The sequence below is a fragment of the Tamandua tetradactyla genome, chromosome 1, assembly GCF_023851605.1.
Source record: "Tamandua tetradactyla isolate mTamTet1 chromosome 1, mTamTet1.pri, whole genome shotgun sequence".
NCBI classification, from domain to species: domain Eukaryota; kingdom Metazoa; phylum Chordata; class Mammalia; order Pilosa; family Myrmecophagidae; genus Tamandua; species Tamandua tetradactyla.
Window position 1 is genome coordinate 57075169 of NC_135327.1, and position 17679 is coordinate 57092847.

At 57.7% G+C, this 17679-nt stretch overlaps 2 protein-coding genes and 1 long non-coding RNA gene across 8 annotated transcripts in view; 2 read left to right on the forward strand and 1 right to left on the reverse strand.

The window, feature by feature from the left end:
* Positions 1–13546, forward strand: ADISSP (adipose secreted signaling protein). Of its 4 annotated transcripts, XR_013157827.1 has the most exons (7): positions 1–152; positions 6425–6541; positions 7811–7953; positions 10103–10241; positions 11126–11248; positions 11413–11589; positions 12127–13546. XR_013157827.1 is itself a non-coding variant. In XM_077116720.1 (6 exons), exons 2-6 carry the CDS (start codon positions 6523–6525, stop codon positions 11511–11513), a joined length of 525 nt encoding a protein of 174 aa, XP_076972835.1. In that variant the 5' UTR covers positions 1–152; positions 6425–6522; the 3' UTR covers positions 11514–12101. The 4 variants fall into 4 exon arrangements, 3 of the variants coding, with proteins under 3 accessions (XP_076972835.1, XP_076972851.1, XP_076972862.1); XM_077116720.1 differs by lacking the exon at positions 12127–13546 and having other exon boundaries at positions 11413–12101; XM_077116736.1 differs by lacking the exons at positions 1–152; positions 12127–13546 and adding an exon at positions 411–593 and having other exon boundaries at positions 11413–12101.
* HSPA12B (heat shock protein family A (Hsp70) member 12B) overlaps positions 12470–17679 on the reverse strand; it is an 18978-nt gene continuing 13768 nt past the window's right edge. Inside the window, exons 8-13 of the mRNA XM_077116689.1 lie at positions 17461–17635; positions 16620–16706; positions 16079–16183; positions 15721–15979; positions 15015–15118; positions 12470–14066 (exon numbers count right to left, since the gene is read on the reverse strand). Of these exons, the coding sequence (XP_076972804.1) occupies positions 13405–14066; positions 15015–15118; positions 15721–15979; positions 16079–16183; positions 16620–16706; positions 17461–17635 (1392 nt within the window). The 3' untranslated portion in view covers positions 12470–13404. The remainder of the gene's footprint in view (positions 14067–15014; positions 15119–15720; positions 15980–16078; positions 16184–16619; positions 16707–17460; positions 17636–17679) is intronic.
* LOC143647092 (uncharacterized) overlaps positions 15002–17679 on the forward strand; it is an 8379-nt gene continuing 5701 nt past the window's right edge. For 2 of the 3 annotated variants that reach the window (XR_013157834.1, XR_013157840.1), the window contains exons 1-2: positions 15002–16875; positions 17148–17648. This is a non-coding gene — a long non-coding RNA (uncharacterized LOC143647092). The remainder of the gene's footprint in view (positions 16876–17147; positions 17649–17679) is intronic. The other variant, XR_013157848.1, reaches the window with a different exon arrangement.

The window sequence follows — 17679 nt, forward strand, 5'->3', positions numbered from 1 at the left end:
CCCGGGAGGCGGGAGGCGGCGGTGCGGGGCTACCTCCGCGTGTTCTGCGTTGAGTCCCCGCACCCGCCGCCGCCGCCGCAGCCACCGCCGCCACCGCCGCCACCACCGCTTGCGGTACCTGCCCTGCCCAGCGCAGGGGCGCGCCCTGCACGGTGAGACTGCTTCTCCTTTCGCCGCTTCCCTGTTCCGCTTTGCTAGCCAAGATCTCCTTTTGGTCCGATCCCGGTCCTAGGCAGTCGGTCCTGGGACGCCACAGGCCGTGGCTGGCGGGCTGGGGCCCGGAGGCTCCGCTGTAGGGGCCGGGCCCGAGAGGGCCGCCCGGCACCTGAGCCCCCGGGACTCGGGTGACCGTTAGCTGGTGGGGCGGGGTGTTCCCCGAGGGGCGCTGTCAGGGACCATGTGTAATACAATGAGGACAGGGGCATAATGGGGTCATGATCGCGTCCCCACCCCCACACCCCCGCTGTTGCCACCATCTAACTGTGTGACCTTGGGCGAGTAGCCTTTCTGAACCTCCCGGGCCTCCGCACCCCCTGGGAGGGGAGCCATAATGTCGGAAAGTGCGGGCCCCCTAGACTCCTGAGTCAGCCGAGGTGAGGGTGGGCACCGCACAGGGTTATCTCTAAGGGACAGAGTTGCTGCCTTGCAGCCCGGGAGGGGTTTGATAGGGGAAGTTCCGCGTGTTTCTCCCCTGAGAAAGCGAGAATGGGACAGGGGTGGAGATACTGCACCCACGGGGATGGTGGCCGGAGAGGTCCTAGGCCTGGACTAGGACCTGCCATGCAGCTAGAGGGTTGGGTTTAGGTTCTGGACCAGCGTTCCTTTTAGTGAGCAGGGGCTCTGTGGGACAGAGAAGGGAGGCCTCGAGCTGATGTTGGAAGGTGGGGGGTTGGCATTTCTCTGCCCCTGGGGACAGAGGAAGGTCAGGGGCAGCTGTCACTTCTGGACCCAGCCTTGCTTCTGCTTCTTGGGGTCTCTGGATCACAGGGCAGGGCCAGGGTGGAGTAGGCAATCTGGGGTAAGTGATCTGGGTTAGTCTAAGCACCCCTAGCTGGTGACGTTGGGGATGGTAGTGGAGGAGGGCAGCACTTCTGGGGAAGACGGGAAGGTGTGGGATGGTGGGGGGTGTTCGTCCTCAGTTTACTCCTTGTGCAGTTCATTTTTTTGTGAGAGAGAACACACCCATCCTTATCCTTGGCCAGACTGGAGGGAAGGAGAAACAGAGTCACATCCCCAAGACTGTGTTGTTGTGAAGCTGCCACAACCACACCAGACCTCTAGCCTTGCTTTTCCAGGCTTCGTTTGAGATATGTTGGGTGCCTGTGTCAGGTTCTGGGAGCCATCAGGTCAGGGTGGCCCCTATCTCAAGGTCTCAGTGGATGTCTTTTTTATAGGCTTGAGTTTTAATAGGAGGCTGGGCAGTGCTTCTGCTGGACTGGGTGATTGAGCAGGCACTGAGCCTGTGGGGATAAGGGGAAAGTAGGGAGAAGGTGGGAAGGGTAGAAGGTTGTGGAGTCCTGGCCCAGAGAATGTACTTGGGACAGGTTACGAATGGGGACTGAAGAATGAATGAGAAATGAGGCCCTGAGAGGTTGGAGGTGTGCCCGAGCCACACTGCCTGAGAGCTGCTGGTGCTGGCCCTGTGACATCTTGGGTTTGGAGGCTGTCTCAGGGGCAGAGAGGTGTGGGGAGAACACCTGTAGGGCAGGGTGGGGTGGGATGCTGGAGCCCTATGCTGCTGAGACAAGCTGTCTTTGGCCCCCTCATTAGCTGGAGCCTGTGGGACAGTCTGGAATAGCAACTGGCACCCTGAGGAGCTGAAAACTGGCTTCCCATGTGCCTGTCCATTTGTCTGTCCACTTGCTATGTCCCTCAACCTGCGCCTTAGGCCAGAAGCTCCCCTGGGTCTGGTTGAGACCTGTGCTGGGTGGGGTAGGATCAAAGCAGCCTTTCTCCTCAAAGTCAAGGGACACTCAAGCTGGTAGCTTTCTGTCTCTGGAGGGAATGTTCCCCCATTTTCATTGAGAGCAACTGAGAGCCACAGAACCCCCTGAGGCCCTTGTCCCAGCTTTCGAGTCTCCTCTGTCCTGTGACTGTCCATAGTCCCCGCCCTGACCCATTAATAACCCATCTAAGGGAGGGTGTCATGGTTTTTTTGTTTGTTTGTTTGATGGGGGGATGACCAAGTTCCTCCCTCGTAGCACTTCCCAGGATGCATGTTCTCCTCATCTTCCTTGTGAGCAGGGCAGAGGGTAAGAGCCCGTCCAGATGATCCCGGAAGTCCTCTGGTCGGTGGGGACAGAAGGCTCCAGCAGTTTGTTCTTAGGCTCTCCCTGAGGAGAGTGGGGGAGGGAAGGGTAGAGGAAGGGAGGCCCCTGCAAGGCTTGGGTTGTTTACTGAGAAGGCTGAGTCCCTGGAACCCACCCTGATGGCCATTCCTCGGAGGCCTGAAGTGCCTGTCTGTCATCACCACCCTGCAATTGCTGTTGCTTCAGAAACCTGGCCTTTGGGGGTTTGCTTTTGCAGGGGATAGAGGGGGCTGGGGGGGGGACATGTCACAGAGCTGCAGGCACTAACTGGGCTTGCTGCACCCTGTGGGTTAATATTCAGGAAACTCTGTGAGGAAGAGGCCACAGATGAGGAAGTCGAGGCACAGAGAAGCAAGGAGCTCATGCAAGCCAGGGGGCTATGCAGCTTGAGCCAAGCTGAAGACCTGTCCGGCCCAATAGAAGGCAGGTGGAGGGCCAGGCTTGGGGCTGCTGGAGGCCTAGTGGTTTCCTGTGGATGCTGCACTTTCCCTGCTTCTGATGAGGAACTGTGTCAGACAAGCCTGGCTGCAGGGACCAGCCATGGCAGGGCCCTCGGCTGTGCAGGGAGGTTGCTCTTTCCAAAGCGTCCTTTGCGCCCCCCCCCCCCCCCCCAACCAATCACCTTCCTGCTTTGTCTTCTCACTGCCTGGAAGGTTTCGAGCAGCTCCCGAGTGCTCGCTCTGTACTGAGTGCTGGGCACTCTGGTCCTGCCCTCTGGGTTTTGGTCGGAATGGGAAGGGGGAGCCAGCTGACTGTAGCAGGGCCCTAGCTCAGATTGGGGGGAGCCCTGCGAGTGCCCTCCAGGGCAGTGGGGCTGAGCGTGGGGGTGGCCTTGATCAAGCCACAGCTGCTTGGAGGGACCCCCCCCCCCAGGCAGATACTTGGGTTTCCCTTACTTTGGTCATTCATTCATTTTAGCCTTCCTCTGTCAGATCTCTGCTGGTTTCTGGGGTCACAGGGATTAGCAGAAAACATACTTATTGCTCCTGTAAGATAAGGAAGATAGCTGTCAAGTGATCCCAGAAGTGAGGAAGGAGAGTTTTAAAGAGGTTTAGTCCTTGCCTGGGATATGGGGGACTTCCCTAGTGAAGAGACACGAGGCTGAGGCCTGTGCTAAGTTGTGGGTAGAGAATGAGGACTGGGCAGAGGCAGGCAGGGACCAGGCAGGGTTTGAATTTTGGTTTCTAAGAGCAGTGGACTTGTGGGGAAGAAGCCTGGGAGGGGCACATGGACAGAGTCAGAGAGTTTTTGGAAAAGAGCCCCCTGGAGCTTTCGCTCACCAGTGCTCCTGGGTGGTGGAGCCCTTGTGCACACTGGGCTGGCAGCCCCACACTGGCCGCTTGCCACAGGCTCCAGGTCCACAGCTTCAGGCAGTAGATGGGGCAGGTCGGGTTGGGCATGGGCAGACCGCTTGCTAAGGGTCAGCTTTCTGGGGACAAGCCAGGGGTTTGCCCTTCTGTGATGGGCCCCAGAATGGCATACTCCAGAGTTGAGTGGGGACTCACCTCCCTGCCCAGTCTCAGGTGGGCTGGGGCACAAGAGTCCTGTGTGGCACTTAAGCATCCGGAGATTGAAGCAGCACATGCTGGCAGGGCCCTGGGTCAACAGGTGTCAGGTAGGGGTAAGGGTTCTTGAGAATGTGGGGAATGGGTGGAGGAGTGGGGGGCCAGAAGCCCCTGTGATGGGGAGTACAGGCACCATTTGGGCAACTGAGAGCAGCAGGGGTTTGGGTCCTTTCTAAAGGGAGGTCCTCTGCTCTCCCCAGTCATAGACCTATGGGTGGCATTGACTTTTGCCTTCCCCACCCCCATCCGTCAATTGCACAGGCTCCTGCTGGTGTCCCTGGAGCATGGGAGGCTTCCTAGGGGAAGGTGCTGGGCCGGGGCTGTGCCTACCCTGGTAGCACCTACACTCCGAGGCCCACACCTAGTCCTTCTTTGTGCCTCCCTAAGCTTCCTCCTACCAGGGAGTTCCTGGCACCCAAGCCCTTTGCCCTGCTCATGAAGCTGGGTTTGGACCTGGGTGGACTTCTCTGGCACTGGGAGTGGGTAGGGAGGTGAGACCATGCCTTCCCTGGGGCAACTTGGCACCTGAGGAACCTCGAAGTCACGTGACCGGGCCCCCACTCACGAGGCAGCCAGGGTTTCTCTCCATTCTCTGGACCGGCTGAGGTCACTCATGGATCATTCATCTCTAAATACTTCAGTACATATCTCTGAAAAACAAGGACATCCCTATATAGCACACTTCCATCATTTCACCTAACAAAATCCAATCTTATTTCTTAGTAGCCTCTAATATCCTGTCCCATTCACATTTTCTGATTAGCTCCAAATTTCTTTTTTTTGTGGATAGTTTGTTAGAAACCCATTTCCCCGCTTATTTTTCTTCTTGCGGTTGAGGTGGTGAAAAACTCAGGTCAGTTGTCCTGTAAAATATTCTGACATTTTGGTTCCTTAAGGGTTTGTTAATTTAGAACCGGGGTTGGCAAACCTTTTCTGTGGAGGACCAACTAGTAAATATTTGGGCTTTGCAGGCCATCTGGTCTCTGTCACAACTACTCAGAGTAGTTTCACTTCAGCACAAAAGCAGCCATAGACAATATGTAAAAAAAGGAGCAGGGCTGTGTGCCAGTAAAACTTCACGTACAAAAACCAGGCATCAGGACTGCAGGTTGTGGTTGGCCAATCTCCTATCTAGGACAACTCCCCACTTCCCTTTTATTTTTCTTCTTGCAACTGGAAAAGAAAAACAAAACAGATCAGTTGTCTGTAGAATATCCTACCGCCTTGGTTTGTCTTGTTGCTTTTTTGTGGAATATTTAATTTGTTCTACTATTCTCTGAATTTCTAGCAAACAGGCAGTTGGAGCAAGAGTCTTGATTAGATTCAGGTTAAATGTTTTTAGCAGAATCCTTTGTCAGTGAGGCTGTGGCTTCATGCTGCATCACATCAGGAGGCCTCAGTCTGTTAGGTTGTCCCACTGGGAATGAGGCTGAGATTGATCAGTGCATTGCTGGGTGACGTCACATCCCTCACTGTCAACTGGTGTTATTCCCCTGAAGAATACCAGGCCATGATGGGGAGGGGGGACACTGGGCACCTGTGAGAGCCACTTAACTGTCAGTCTTTCACCTCCTGGTTTAGCAGCCACTGATTCTTGCTGCCTCCAGCATTTGTATCTCTGGGGGTTACAGAATGACTTTGCATTGCCCATTTCTTTGTTATATTTATTAGTGAGAATTCTGTAAAGGAGAGCTTTCCCTCAGCCACCAGGGCAATTTGGTTACAGGAAAGCCCGAGAAAGGCCAAGTGACTTCTCTTTAATTGCCACTTAACCATCCATGATGGCACATGAGGGGTTGGGCTTGTTTGTTTTGCTTTTTCTCCTTTTTTTTTTTTTTTATAATCACTGTGAACACTGATTTTATGTAGTCCAGCTCATTATTCTTTTTGATGCTCACATGATCCCAGCGCGGCCTGTCACAGCCCAGGCTACTTACCCAGGCCTCCTGGTGACCCGAGTTGCTGCCCCTGCCTTGAGGTGGCCCCACTGGTGGGCTTGGAAGGCTGGGCACCCCCTCCACCCGCGTCTGCTCTATATGGCCAACTGAGTGCCAGGAGGGAACACTTCAAGAACACGGTTCCTCTTAAATGGCCCCCAGACTTGAACCCAGCTGTACTGTAGTGTCACCTGAAGGACCTAGCCTCTGGCTGCAGGAGGGTACAGTGTTTGGGTCTGGGCCTGCCTTCAGAGTCACCGGTGCCAGAACTGGCCCCTGGAAGGTGCCAGTGAGGTCTCTGCCAGTCTCAGGTAGGCTGGGGCACAAGAGTCCTGTGTGGCACTTTAGCATCCAGAGATTGCAGCAGCACATGCTGGCAGGGCCCTGGGTCAACAGGTGTCAGGTAGGGGTAAGGTCTCTTGAGAATGTGGGGAATGGGTGGAGGAGTTGGGAGCCAGAAGCCCCTGTGATGGACAGTACAGGCACCATTTGGGCTACTGAGAGCAGCAGGGGTTTGGGTCCTTCCTAAAGGGAGGTCCTCTGCTCTCCCCAATCATGGACCTATGTGTGACACTGACTTTTGCCTTCCCCACCCCCTCCATCAATCGCGCAGGCTCCTGCTGGTGTCCCTGGAGCATGGGAGGCTGCTGAGCTTGAGCGGTGGTGCCTAGCAGGAGCTGCTTGTCTTGCCCCGTGGCAGGGTGAGTGTCCATGGCTTCAGCCAACAAAGGTGAGTGTCATCCTGACCTGGGGGGATAGCATGAGTTTTTCCAGTAGGCTTTAGTGGGAGGGGGCGTTGCTACATGTGGGGCCTGCATCGGCCTGTGTGTGTGCTTGCATGTGATCGTACGTGTACCAGTGTTTGTGTCAGGTGCCAGGGCAGACCCCAGCCCTAACAGGAACCTCTGGGGACCCCTGTTGGCTCCTTGTGTGCCCGTCTGGAGGAGTGTACCCTGAGTCCCTGGGTTCCAGCCTCCCTGTTCCACTGTGGAGGGTGGGGCATGAGGAGCATCTGTGAGCAGAGCTGGTGAGGTGAGCAGGGCACAGCAGGCTGGGGAAAGGGGTTTGGATTTCATTCAGAGTCCAGAAGGGCTAAGGAGAGCTTTAGGCAGGTCTGTGGCCCCAGTAGGGACTGGGGAAATGCCAGGCTGGCCCCCTGGGCCTCCGCTGGGTTGCTGAGAATCCAGGCCAAGGTTGACCCAGGCCCTTCTACCAAGCGGATTCTGGGTGGTTCTCTTGGGAAGCCTAGGGGCTGAGGGGGTTAGAGGAGACGGGGGTTCATGTACTTGGCAAGATGGGCCTTCCCTGGCTCAAGCCTCTATCTGGCCTAGGCCCTCAGCCTGGCTTCCCATCATTCTACCTGCCCCTTTCCCACCTTCTTGGCTTTGGAGAACCCCAGCTCAGCTTGATGAGGGTTAGGCAGAGAAAGGAAGCGTGCATCTAGGAGGGTCTTCCCTGGCTGCTCCCTCCTTAAATGCTCGTGATCAGCAATAAGGTTTAGGGGTTGCTGTAGCCTCTCCTGGGGGGATGAGTATGTTCTTGACACCCCTCCTTTGTTTCTCCCCTGTCCAAGCAGATCCCATAGTTCTCATTCATGCCCCTTTCCCCTAGGCTTGAGGCAGGCACGGGCTCCACACTTTGACAGCCTGAGAGGGCAGGTCCCAGAGCTGAGGAGCTGGGCACTGTTAGGACAGAGTCCCTGCTCTGCTTGGTGCTTGGTGGGTCTTGAGGACTGTTCCTCCCTGTCTTGGGCTTCAGCTTCATCCCCTGTAAGTGAGGGGTCATGTTAGCCAATCCCTAGAGCCCATTCTCAGAGTGGGGATTTTTTGTGGGGGGACAGGGTGGGTGAGGAGGGGGTCTTGGGCCTCATGATCACCATGGTCTGGATGTGGCCTAACCCTGAGAGGACCTGCATAGCTAGTGGGTGCTGGGTGATATCAAGGGCCGTGTGGGCATCGGGGGCACAGTGGACTGGAGCCCTTTCCCACTCTCTTCCCAGGCAACAAGCCCAGAGTCCGGAGTATCCGCTTTGTGGCAGGCCACGATGCAGAAGGCTCCCAGAGCCACGTCCATTTTGATGAGAAGCTGCACGACTCGGTGGTCATGGTCACCCAGGAGAGTGACAACAGCTTTCTTGTCAAGGTCTGTGCTCACCTCCCCATCCTCAGCCTCTTCCGTCCTTCCCTCCCTGTTCCCATCTGGCTTCCCTGAGCCTGTTTCTCCCCTAAGTTGGATTCCTAGGCTCATCTTTGCCGCTTCCTGGGCTTTGATCTCCCCATCCGTGAAATGGGTGGTGGTGAGGTTTCAGGGAGATGATAGCGTTGAGAACATCACTCTAAGCAAGGTTAGCAGAACTGCAGTTTTTGTCGGCCTCACCCAACAGCAGCAGTGGAAGGTAGGTGTCCAGCTGTGGGCCTGAGGCCTGGCTCTCTGGCTGGTCTGGGCTGTCCGGCAGTCATATTTCTCATCCCTTAGTCTTTTGCTTGGTGGAGCACTGCCTCTCTTAGGGGCCATACTTCACACATCCCATCCAACTGCTGGGATGCTGTGGACCTCACAGCCACCTGCAGGGGGCAGGAGGGTGTCTCTGGAGGGGACGAATTAGGAGGAAATGGAGAGAGAGGAACTCAAGTTGGTCACTAAGCCCCAGGCCCAGAGTTGAGCAGAGAGTGCCCGCTGGGGGGTGGGGGTGGGTCTGGTCCACCGAGGCCACCCTGAGCAGGGGTCTGCTGCCCTGCTTGGAAAGCAGCCCAGGTCTGTCTGTACTCATTTGTGTCCAACCCAAATCTTTACTCTTTCTCCTGTAGCTGACAACTCCCCCATGGGAATAAACAGGATGAACCAAACTTTTAAAAATAGCCCCCCCCCCTGCAAAATCCATTCATACCTATTAGAGAATATTTCGAAGACAGAGAAAAATATAAAGAAATTTGAGAGTACCCACAATTACACTGTCCATAAATAACCATTTTGATGTGTGCCATTCCAGTTTTTAAAAATGCATGTACAACATTGTATATGCTCTTACAAAGAAAAAAATCTAAACCAAAAACTTGTATTGCAGTGTACATGTTGGTTTTGGGCTTGCTTCTGTCGCGAACCATCTCTTGTCCGTGTCAGTAAATAATTTTTCATGAGACTTTACACCTGCCTGGTACTCCATTATGTGTGTCATTGATTGAGTCCTATTCCTGGGTGTTAACGACTGTTTCTATTTCTCACCATTATAAATAGGCAGTGATGAATAGTTTTTTGCACATCTCTGGAGTATCTCCCCTGGGGAAATTATGCAAGTGCTATAGCTGGCTTACAGGGTAGATAGACACAGTTGGCTGGTACAGCCAACAAACCCTCTGGAGAGGTGTGTCCTCCCCCGGCACAGTATGAGGGGGCCATGTGAGCTGAGATTTACCATGCAGTGGCGTCAGCCTGGTCCCTTGGGAGGCTAAGTACTCCATGCAGCCAGCCCCCACCGGCTCCCTCCAGCCCCTGAAACTGGGAGCAGGAGTGAGGGTGCAGCAAGCCTCCTCGGCTGGCCCTCAGGTTAGCCTCCCTTCTCAATAGCTCTCTATACCTGCCTGTGATCCTTCTTCACATGACTGCAGTTTCAAGGGACGCCATCTGTCCCAGAGGTTGTTAAGCACTGTGTATAAACAAGAGAAATTGTCTGGGCTGTGAGTAGGGGCTGTTGGACACAGGATGCCTTTGAGTGGGTGGGCAATTGCCAGCAGGGCAGGCAGGATCCTGGGTTCAGTGGCTGGCACCCTGGTCAGCTCTGGGACAGGTGCAGCTGACCATGTGTCTATTTCTGTAATTCTACCCTGTCCCTCAGACCATGCCATCTCTGTTGCCCTGTGTCTCCAACATGAATGACTGGAAGTCCGTGGTGGTGGCAGGGCAGATGGATAGCCTGTGTTATGGGACTTTGGGCCTCTACTCGTGGGCAGTAGCTTATGCCCTGCTATGTGCAGTGCATTGCAGAAGTGCCAAGAGGTCCAGGGAGGATTCTGCCTTGGCCACACTGGCCTCCAGCCAGTTATTTCCAGGCTTCCATTTTCTGGTCTATAAAATGGGCCACCCAGGAGCTGTGTACAGAGAAGTGCTGTCTGAGCCATGGGGATGAGGCCCTCAGAGGAAGGGGTTCTGTCAAAGGACCTGAAGCCATCAAGTTGGGGGCGTGGACCAGTTGGAGTAATTGGGGGATTGGGCTCCCCTGGGCTCTCCAGGGAAGCAGGTGCTGGGACCCACAAGGATCAGAGGTGAAGGTGCCCCTCCCCCCTCCCTGCTGCAGGTTGGCTTCCTGAAGATCCTGCACAGGTATGAGATTACCTTCACGCTGCCCCCAGTGCGCAGGCTGAGCAAGGACATTCGAGAGGCACCTGTCCCCAGCCTACACCTCAAGCTCCTCAGCGTCTTGCCCGTCCCAGAAGGTGCGTCCCCTACATAGGGTGCTAGAGGCCTGCCCTTCTCAGCAGGGCCTGGGTGGGGGTAGGAGTGCGAATTTGGGGCACTCTGTCCCCCACTCTAGCATAGACGGGCATCCCAGCAAGTAGGTGGATACAGGGCCTCTTTGTGGGCTTACAGTGTGGCAACTTGGCAGGTCCCTTGTTTTAGGCCTCACAGAAGTCCCTGGCTCACACTGTAGGCCTGCGTCTGTCCATCACTGTGATATTCACTTTGGTGGGATGATGGGAGCCCCCTGGAACTGGCATCCAGCCTCCTGCCCTCCCTTCCTCCTGCCCCTGCAGACAAACATCTTGTGCCTTGGGAAGTGGGGGCACCTAACTCCTAGCACCAGCCAGCTTCTCCCTATTCCCCAGGCCTCCGGGCCTGCTTCCCTCACTCCTCCCCTGCAGCCTGGCAGAGGCTAGGGTGTCAGTTTGGCAGCATGGGGCCCACATCCCCTCACCCCCTCATGACCTTGCTCTTGTCCTCTGGTTGATTGAGCAAGATCCCATAGGTTTTTGGTTCTTGCCACCTGATCAGCTCAAGGCCTGCCCAGGGCCAGTTTCTCCCCCACCTTTCCCATTGCCTTCTTTTCAGGGTAAGCAGATTCTCCTTTTGGGAGTCTTAAGTTTGGCCCTACTTCACCTTTGGATCCACACAGGGGTGTCCTGTAGGTGGGAGGCATGTTGACCCCCACGTTGGGGAGTGGGAAGTTTCTGAGGCCCGTGTGCCCCGTCTTGGGGTGGGGGTGACCCTGGGCTCTCCAGGGACATCTTGTTCCTTTAGAGGAGGTCGCACCTGGTGGGTGGGGGCCCAGAGAGCGCCGGGGCGGGTCCTGGAGGTTCCTGATGGCTGGTTCCCTGCGCAGGTTACAGTGTCAAATGCGAGTACTCCGCGCACAAGGAGGGCGTTCTCAAGGAGGAGATGCTGTTGGCCTGCGAAGGCGGCGCTGGCGCCTGCGTGCGCGTCACGGTGCAGGCGCGCGTCATGGGTGAGAGTGGGCGCCGGGTCGCGCGGGGAAGGAGGTGTAAGCTGGAGCGAGGGGTTCCGCCTTCCCGCAGGGGAGCCAACCTGAAAGAAGCATCCTTGCGCCCCTCCTTGGTGGGTGGGGGTTAGGGCCAGCTGGCGCAGTGATGCCTTCCTCTCCCCGTGCAGACCGGCACCACGGCACGCCCATGCTGCTGGACGGTGTCAAGTGCGTCGGTGCCGAGCTGGAATACGACTCTGAGCACAGCGACTGGCATGGCTTCGACTGAGGCCTGCACCCCCTTGCCGGCCTCGGAGCCCCTCAGCCTTAACTCCCCACCTCGTCTCCCCATGTGCTGCGTGATGGTGTGGCTTCCTCGCCCCTCCCCGGGGTGGGCATGGGGGTGGGGTGTCCTGGGGCTTCCAGGCCGGGGTCTCACCCATGCCTCTCACCTCTGCCTTCATTCGTGCCACCGCCCTGCCTCTCCCGCGTCCTCCTCTCTCACTTCCTCCTCTCTGTGTGCCTCAGTCTCCTGCCAGAAGAAATGGGTTGAGCCCCCAGGGAGGCTGTCTGAGGAGGGGAGGGGTGGGGCTGGCCCTGGGGTGGGTTCTGTCCACCCCTACCCCAAGCCATAGGGGCTCCAGCCGGGGCAGGGAGAGGAGGGAGCTGGCTCTCTGACGCCGTCGCCCCCATTGCTGCTGTTGCTGCGCCTCCCTTTAGCCAACTTTCCTGCCTTTCCCTCTCCCCACTCTGCTGTCGGGTGAGTAGGAGGGAGGTGCAGTCTCCAATCCCTACCACCCAGGTCTGTGTTACTTGTTTTTTAAATGACTGGTTGGGATAAATTCCTAAAGAAATAAAACTTTCAGTGGATACCAGAGGCCAGCCCGGGTTTTGTTCTCCAGGGTCCTGCGAATGCCCAGCCCTTCACAGATGGGCCAAAGAACATTCTTTTTCGAGAGGCAAGGACACCAAAGGAGGTATGCACTGGTGGTGGCATTTTGTTCCTAGGAACTGTTGTCAAGATAGTAGAGTTAGGCTGGGGAGGAGCCTTCTGTCCCAGGTCAGAGAGCAGTCTTACAGAGTAGGGGTTGTTTGGAGTGCTTGGTGGGGAGAGAGCAGCAACCCCTTCTGAGCAGTTCACAGCCCTGTGCATAGCTGCAATGTTTCTCTCTTCTGTAGCTCCCATGCCCCCTCCACTGCTTCATTACTGCAGCTTCCAGTCATGTAGTGCCAGTGGGCTCTGACTTCACCTTGACTATGAATGTTTTATTGTCACCTTGAGGTTCTCAGGCAGATGGGGTTGTTGGCTGTCACAGTTGGAAGGAGGTGCTTGACATTTCACACTTGGGGAAACTGAATGGGCAGAGAATATCCTAATGGCACACTGAGTGGATGATAGAGCGGTGCCAGCCCCCATCCCAGTGTCCTCCCTAACCCCGCCTGAGCTGCCCCTCGGTGGGGTGCAAATGGGTCATTCACAGTCTGGTCCTTGGGGACTTTCCCAAATGGGTCACTTATTCTGAGGAAAGGGCCCCCAGGAACTGTCTTCACCCCAATAATATATTCCTCTCTCCATTAACCATCTACTGCCTAGTTACAGTTATGCTTGGGTCAGTTCCACACCCAGGGAGGTCCTGCCACCCCTGTCCCTTTAGTGGCTGCCATTACCACTCTCCTGGGTCTCAGGGTTGCTCTGACAGCTCCTGTAAGGGCTGACACTACCAGCAAACTCTAGCTCTGTGTGTCCACCCCCTGCAGAACCCCTTCCTTCCTGCTGCCCCTGTTGTAGCCTATCCCATCCCACCCTCACACCCTCTCCCACCTCCCAGATCACACCAGGGCTCAGACTTCTGGTTCATTATGCCTTCGTTGTCACTCGTCCTCTGCTAAGCTGGCCACGATGTCCCACAAACCCTCTAAGCCTCCCTTACCGTCTCACACTTTGACGGCCTTCAGCCGTCGAGTCTTCCAAGCAGAGAACCAGGGCCCCACCCCAAGGCCAGAGTCTCTGGATGTGTCCCCACCCACCTTCCTGTGATTTCCTCTACCCTGGGCAGGAGGACAGGGAAAGGGATGTCGGCATCAAAGCGGCAGGTCCGACGTCCACTCCCTAGACCCCGGCGCCGGAAGAGGGCCCCGGCCTGGGAGCGGGGAAGGTGGGTACTCTGGTCCACGCGCCCTCAGTTGTTAAGAAAGTCGATGGCGGCGCGCACGGAGCGATTGGTGCTGACGTCGACAGCAGTGACTTTGATCTCGGTATCGCCAAACTGCATGGCGGCGCGGATCTCGCGGCGGCCCGGGGGCGTGCCCGCGGCGTCGGGGCCGCGGTCGGTGGGCTCGGGCTCAAGCTCGAGGCTGAGCGCGCCGCACTTGCGCACGCCGGGGTCGGTGATGAAGTGCGCGTCCTCGGCGGCGCAGCAGTACAGGTTGATGAGCACGCGCCGCTGCCCCGGGCGCGCGGGGCAGTAACTGCGCCGCACCTCCTCGCCCAGCGCTACCGACTGCTCCGCGGCCACGAAGCGCTCGAAGACGTCGGTGCACCAGCGGCGGCCATCGCGGACCAGCAGCTTGTCCGGCGGGTGGCGCCCGGCCACGAAGCGGTTGAGCACACCCACGCCGTAGGTGAGCGGCGAGCGGCGCACCCGCACCACGCCTGGCGCCTGCCCGAAGAGTACGGCGCCCTTGAGGATGGTGAGGCCCACGTCGTGCGGGACCACCACGCGCAGCCCGCGAGCGCCCAGCGCCGTCTGCACCGCGTGCTGCAGCACTGCTGACTCTGCGAAGCCGCCCACCAGGAATAGCAGCTTCACACCCTGCACCTCCGGCCGCGCCAGCAGCTCCTCTGCGGGAGGGGATGGGGTAGGGAGGGAGGAGTGTGGGAAGGGGAGAAGGGGGGTGGGAAGGGGAGAGGGTGGTTAAGAGGACGGGGGTGGGGGTGGGAGGGTGAGAAGGGAGAGGAGAGCTGCTGAGGCTGCCACCATGCGGACTGGCATGCCCTACCTGCCCAATTGCCACTGCATACAGTTTCCAGAATGTACCCCCTGGCAACTAGAAACCAGCTGTTTCAACTATAAAATGATAGCCCGGTTTTGGTGGACAAAAAGAAGAAAAACAATGAGTCCTTTCACTTGGGGCTCCTGGCAACCCTCACGGTCTCCCCAACACTCTCTTCCCCCTTCCTCTCTTACAACAGCTTGGAGGGTGTTGGGATAAGGATATAGATTTCCAAGTAGTAAAGGCCTACTATGTTTAAGATACGTGCTCGTTCTCTAGATATTTCAGTTCACTTAATCCTAGAGATAACATTTGGGGGGCCCAATATTAGCACCCCCCCCCCTTTTTGTATGCTAGATGGTGGGGGCACATTTCATTCCTTTTCTATGGGACTATCACATCATTACAGCACAATTTGTTGAATTTTTGTTTGCTTTGGTTGCTTTTTGTTTTGGGAAATGCATGGGCTAGGAATAAAACCTGGGTCTCTTGCATGGTAGGCGAGAATTCTACCACAGAACTACCTTGCACCCTCCTAGCATCCCTTTTTATAGATGGGGAAATAGAGGCACCAGAGGTTTTTTTAATTCAGCAAGACAACACATCATCCCTCTCAGCTCCTAATCAACCATGCACTGTCCTTCAGGTGTTCCTGATGATTTGGGTTTCATCCCAGTGGATGAGTATGTGGAGCTTCCAGGCATTGGGGGTGGGGGGTAGGGGGTGGAATTATTCCCACACCAGGCTGGGTGGGGTGGGGTGGGGTGGAGGGGGGGACCTGAGCTCAGGCACTCACCGATGTGCTGGATGATCCCGCTCACTGTGGGCTGGAAGAGCTCGTTCATGGCCTGACAGGACATCTGCAGCATCCCCTGTGAGGACCACTTCACGAAGTTCACGCTGTGGATGGCCAAGGAGGCACATGCCCACGGGTCAAAGCCCAGGTGCCTGCCCCAGCTTGGGACCCGGGATCCTTACTCCCCACCCTGCTTCCGGGCAGATGAGGCTTGGCGCTGACTGCGGTTGTGTGTGAGGAGTCACCAGCTGAATCCTGACCCTTATCCCCACCCCACTCTCCCAAGGGGTTTCTGCACTAGCCAGCTCCATTTCCAGGCCTGAGGTCCCAGGAGAGGACCCTCCCTTGCCTCTGCAGAGGCGGGAAGGCTGTCACTGGGGAGGGCTGGGGCAGGGGTCAGATAGATGCTGGGCCTTTTCCCAGAGCCTCTGATCCCTGACTCCTGCCATGGTTTGGGCTGCAGCATCCTGGGGTGGAATCTGCCTCGCTGGACGCACTCCTTGAGCTTCGGGTCTGGCACGACGTGTGTGTGTGTGTGTGTGTGTGTGTGTGTGTGTGTGTGTGTGTGTGTGTGTGTGTGTATGCGTGCGTGCGTGTGTGTGTGTGATCAGGTGGACCCCTACCGCCTCCCTGGGCCCACGACTCTCCCTTTCGGGGGTGTTCTCCATCAGCGAACCCTGCCCGGGTCTGCAGTCTGCGGGCCCACCTGCTCCTGCGCAGGGCCGTCTCCACATTGTGGCCTCGCTGCTTGCGGTAGAAGTCAATGAAGGAGAAGGGCAGGGAGATGTTCAGTGCCCCGGCACGGTGTGGCCCGGCCGTGCGTTTGCGGGCCTCGAAGGCTATGGTGAGGTCTACCCATGCTGCCGGCCGTTGCCTTTTGAAGGTGGTGATGAAGTCTTCGCCGAAGATGCGGCCCAGCAGCTGCTCGAAGGCCAGGTCCACGCCCACCGCGCCATACGGGCCACCTGGGGGGTGGGCAGGGGCCAAGGGGCATCAGTGCGGGCTGGGTATCAGAGGCGGGGCGGGGGGCTGCTGGGTATCAAGGGCGCTGCTTAGTTACTAACCCGAAGCTTTGTAGAGCTCTTTGAGGGTGCCATGGGGTTGCTCCAGCTGGTGCACTGTCAGGTCCACTGTGCCTCCCCCACAGTCTGCCACCATGTAGCGGTCTCCTGCATGGTGTGAGCACGGTGGGCACATGTGGTGGATACTTGGCGCCCAGGGCCTGCCTCACACCCTCAACTCCATGCCCCGTCCAGCCCTCTCCTCAACCCCCAGCTCTGTCTGTGAGGAGGTGGGTGGGGATTCAGATGCTTGAATCTCAGGCTACTGGGAAAGGGGTGCAGGGTATGGGGGTTGGCTCCAGGGGCTCCTCAAAGGCGCCTGAGTGTCCTCAGAGAATCCCCGGGAGGCCTGGGAGTTAGGGACTCGGCAGTGAACGGGGATGGCAGTGCAGGTGACTGTGAGAGGCTACCCAGTTAATAGAGGGGAGGGAGGCGGGTGGGGCGGGGCTGCTAGGCGCCATGGCAGGTTTCTTGCGCAGTGGCCCTTCCCCTCCTCTGCAGACTGTGCCCGGGATCAAACCCCCCATCTCCCTGGTTCTCCCACCTGCTTGCATTTCCGCCCACAGCTCTCCCACGCCCGACTCCACCAGAAAGGTGCGGCTGTGGCGAGACCTCCGCAGCTGCTCGCGGGCTAGGGGTAGGGTCAGCAGGAGCGAGAGGTGAGGAAGAGACCCCGCCACCGTGCTCACCCTCCTCCCTCCCGATGAGGCCCTCCATGAGCACCAGGAGAAGCCAGTGTGCCTGAGAGCTCTGCCCCCCTCCGGCGTTGGAGAGGGCAATGCTGAACCCAGAGGCACGTGGTGAGAACCAGCAGGGAAATCTCAAGCACTGTAGCCAAGGGCTGGGGAGGTATTTCTGGACACGGCTGTCCCGTAGCTGGTGAGGGTGCAGCCTGTGGGTGGGTGGGCGTGGTGGTGGTGGTGCAGGTCCTGGAGAGCTTAAAACAGGACTCCTTCGGTTCAGAGTGGGGGCCTGATGTGCCCCTCTGTCCGTATCAGTGCCCCTGTGTCATTCCCCCCCCCCCCACACACATCACAGGCTGTCATCCACATCCAAGACTGTACTTTCTCAGGGCTGGGCTGAGGCCTCCCCCTCGGTCTGTGCTCCCCTGGAGCCAGGTGCGATCGCTGCCCTCAGGCTGGATGTCCCCAGGCCAGGACTGTGGCTCCCGCTTGGATGGGCTTACCCGGGTAGCTGCCCCTCCATCTCCCAGCCCGGACTCCACCAGAGGTGATCCTCCCCCCAGATGGGGCTCCTGGGGGGCCATGTCTGGGGGAGGCTTTCCCTTTCATTCTGGACATGACTGTGCCTCGGCCACCCTCTGGCCCTCTAAGGGTGCCTGCCTCCAAGCCCAGCCCTGGACAGTGCCCCTGGGGGTGGCTCACCCTGCCGGAAGCTGGAGTCGATGGAGCGGCGCTCACTCAGGCGCCCACCACCCAGGGCCCGCACGCTCAGGTCCACAAGCTGGTGCAGGCGCAGCTTACGGCAGTAGACGGAGGCAGCCTCTGGCTCCAGGGCGATGAGTAGGTGCTCTGCATCCTCTCGTGACACCAAACCAGCCTGTGGATGGGTGGTGAGCTGGCACCCTACAGTGGCACCCTGGA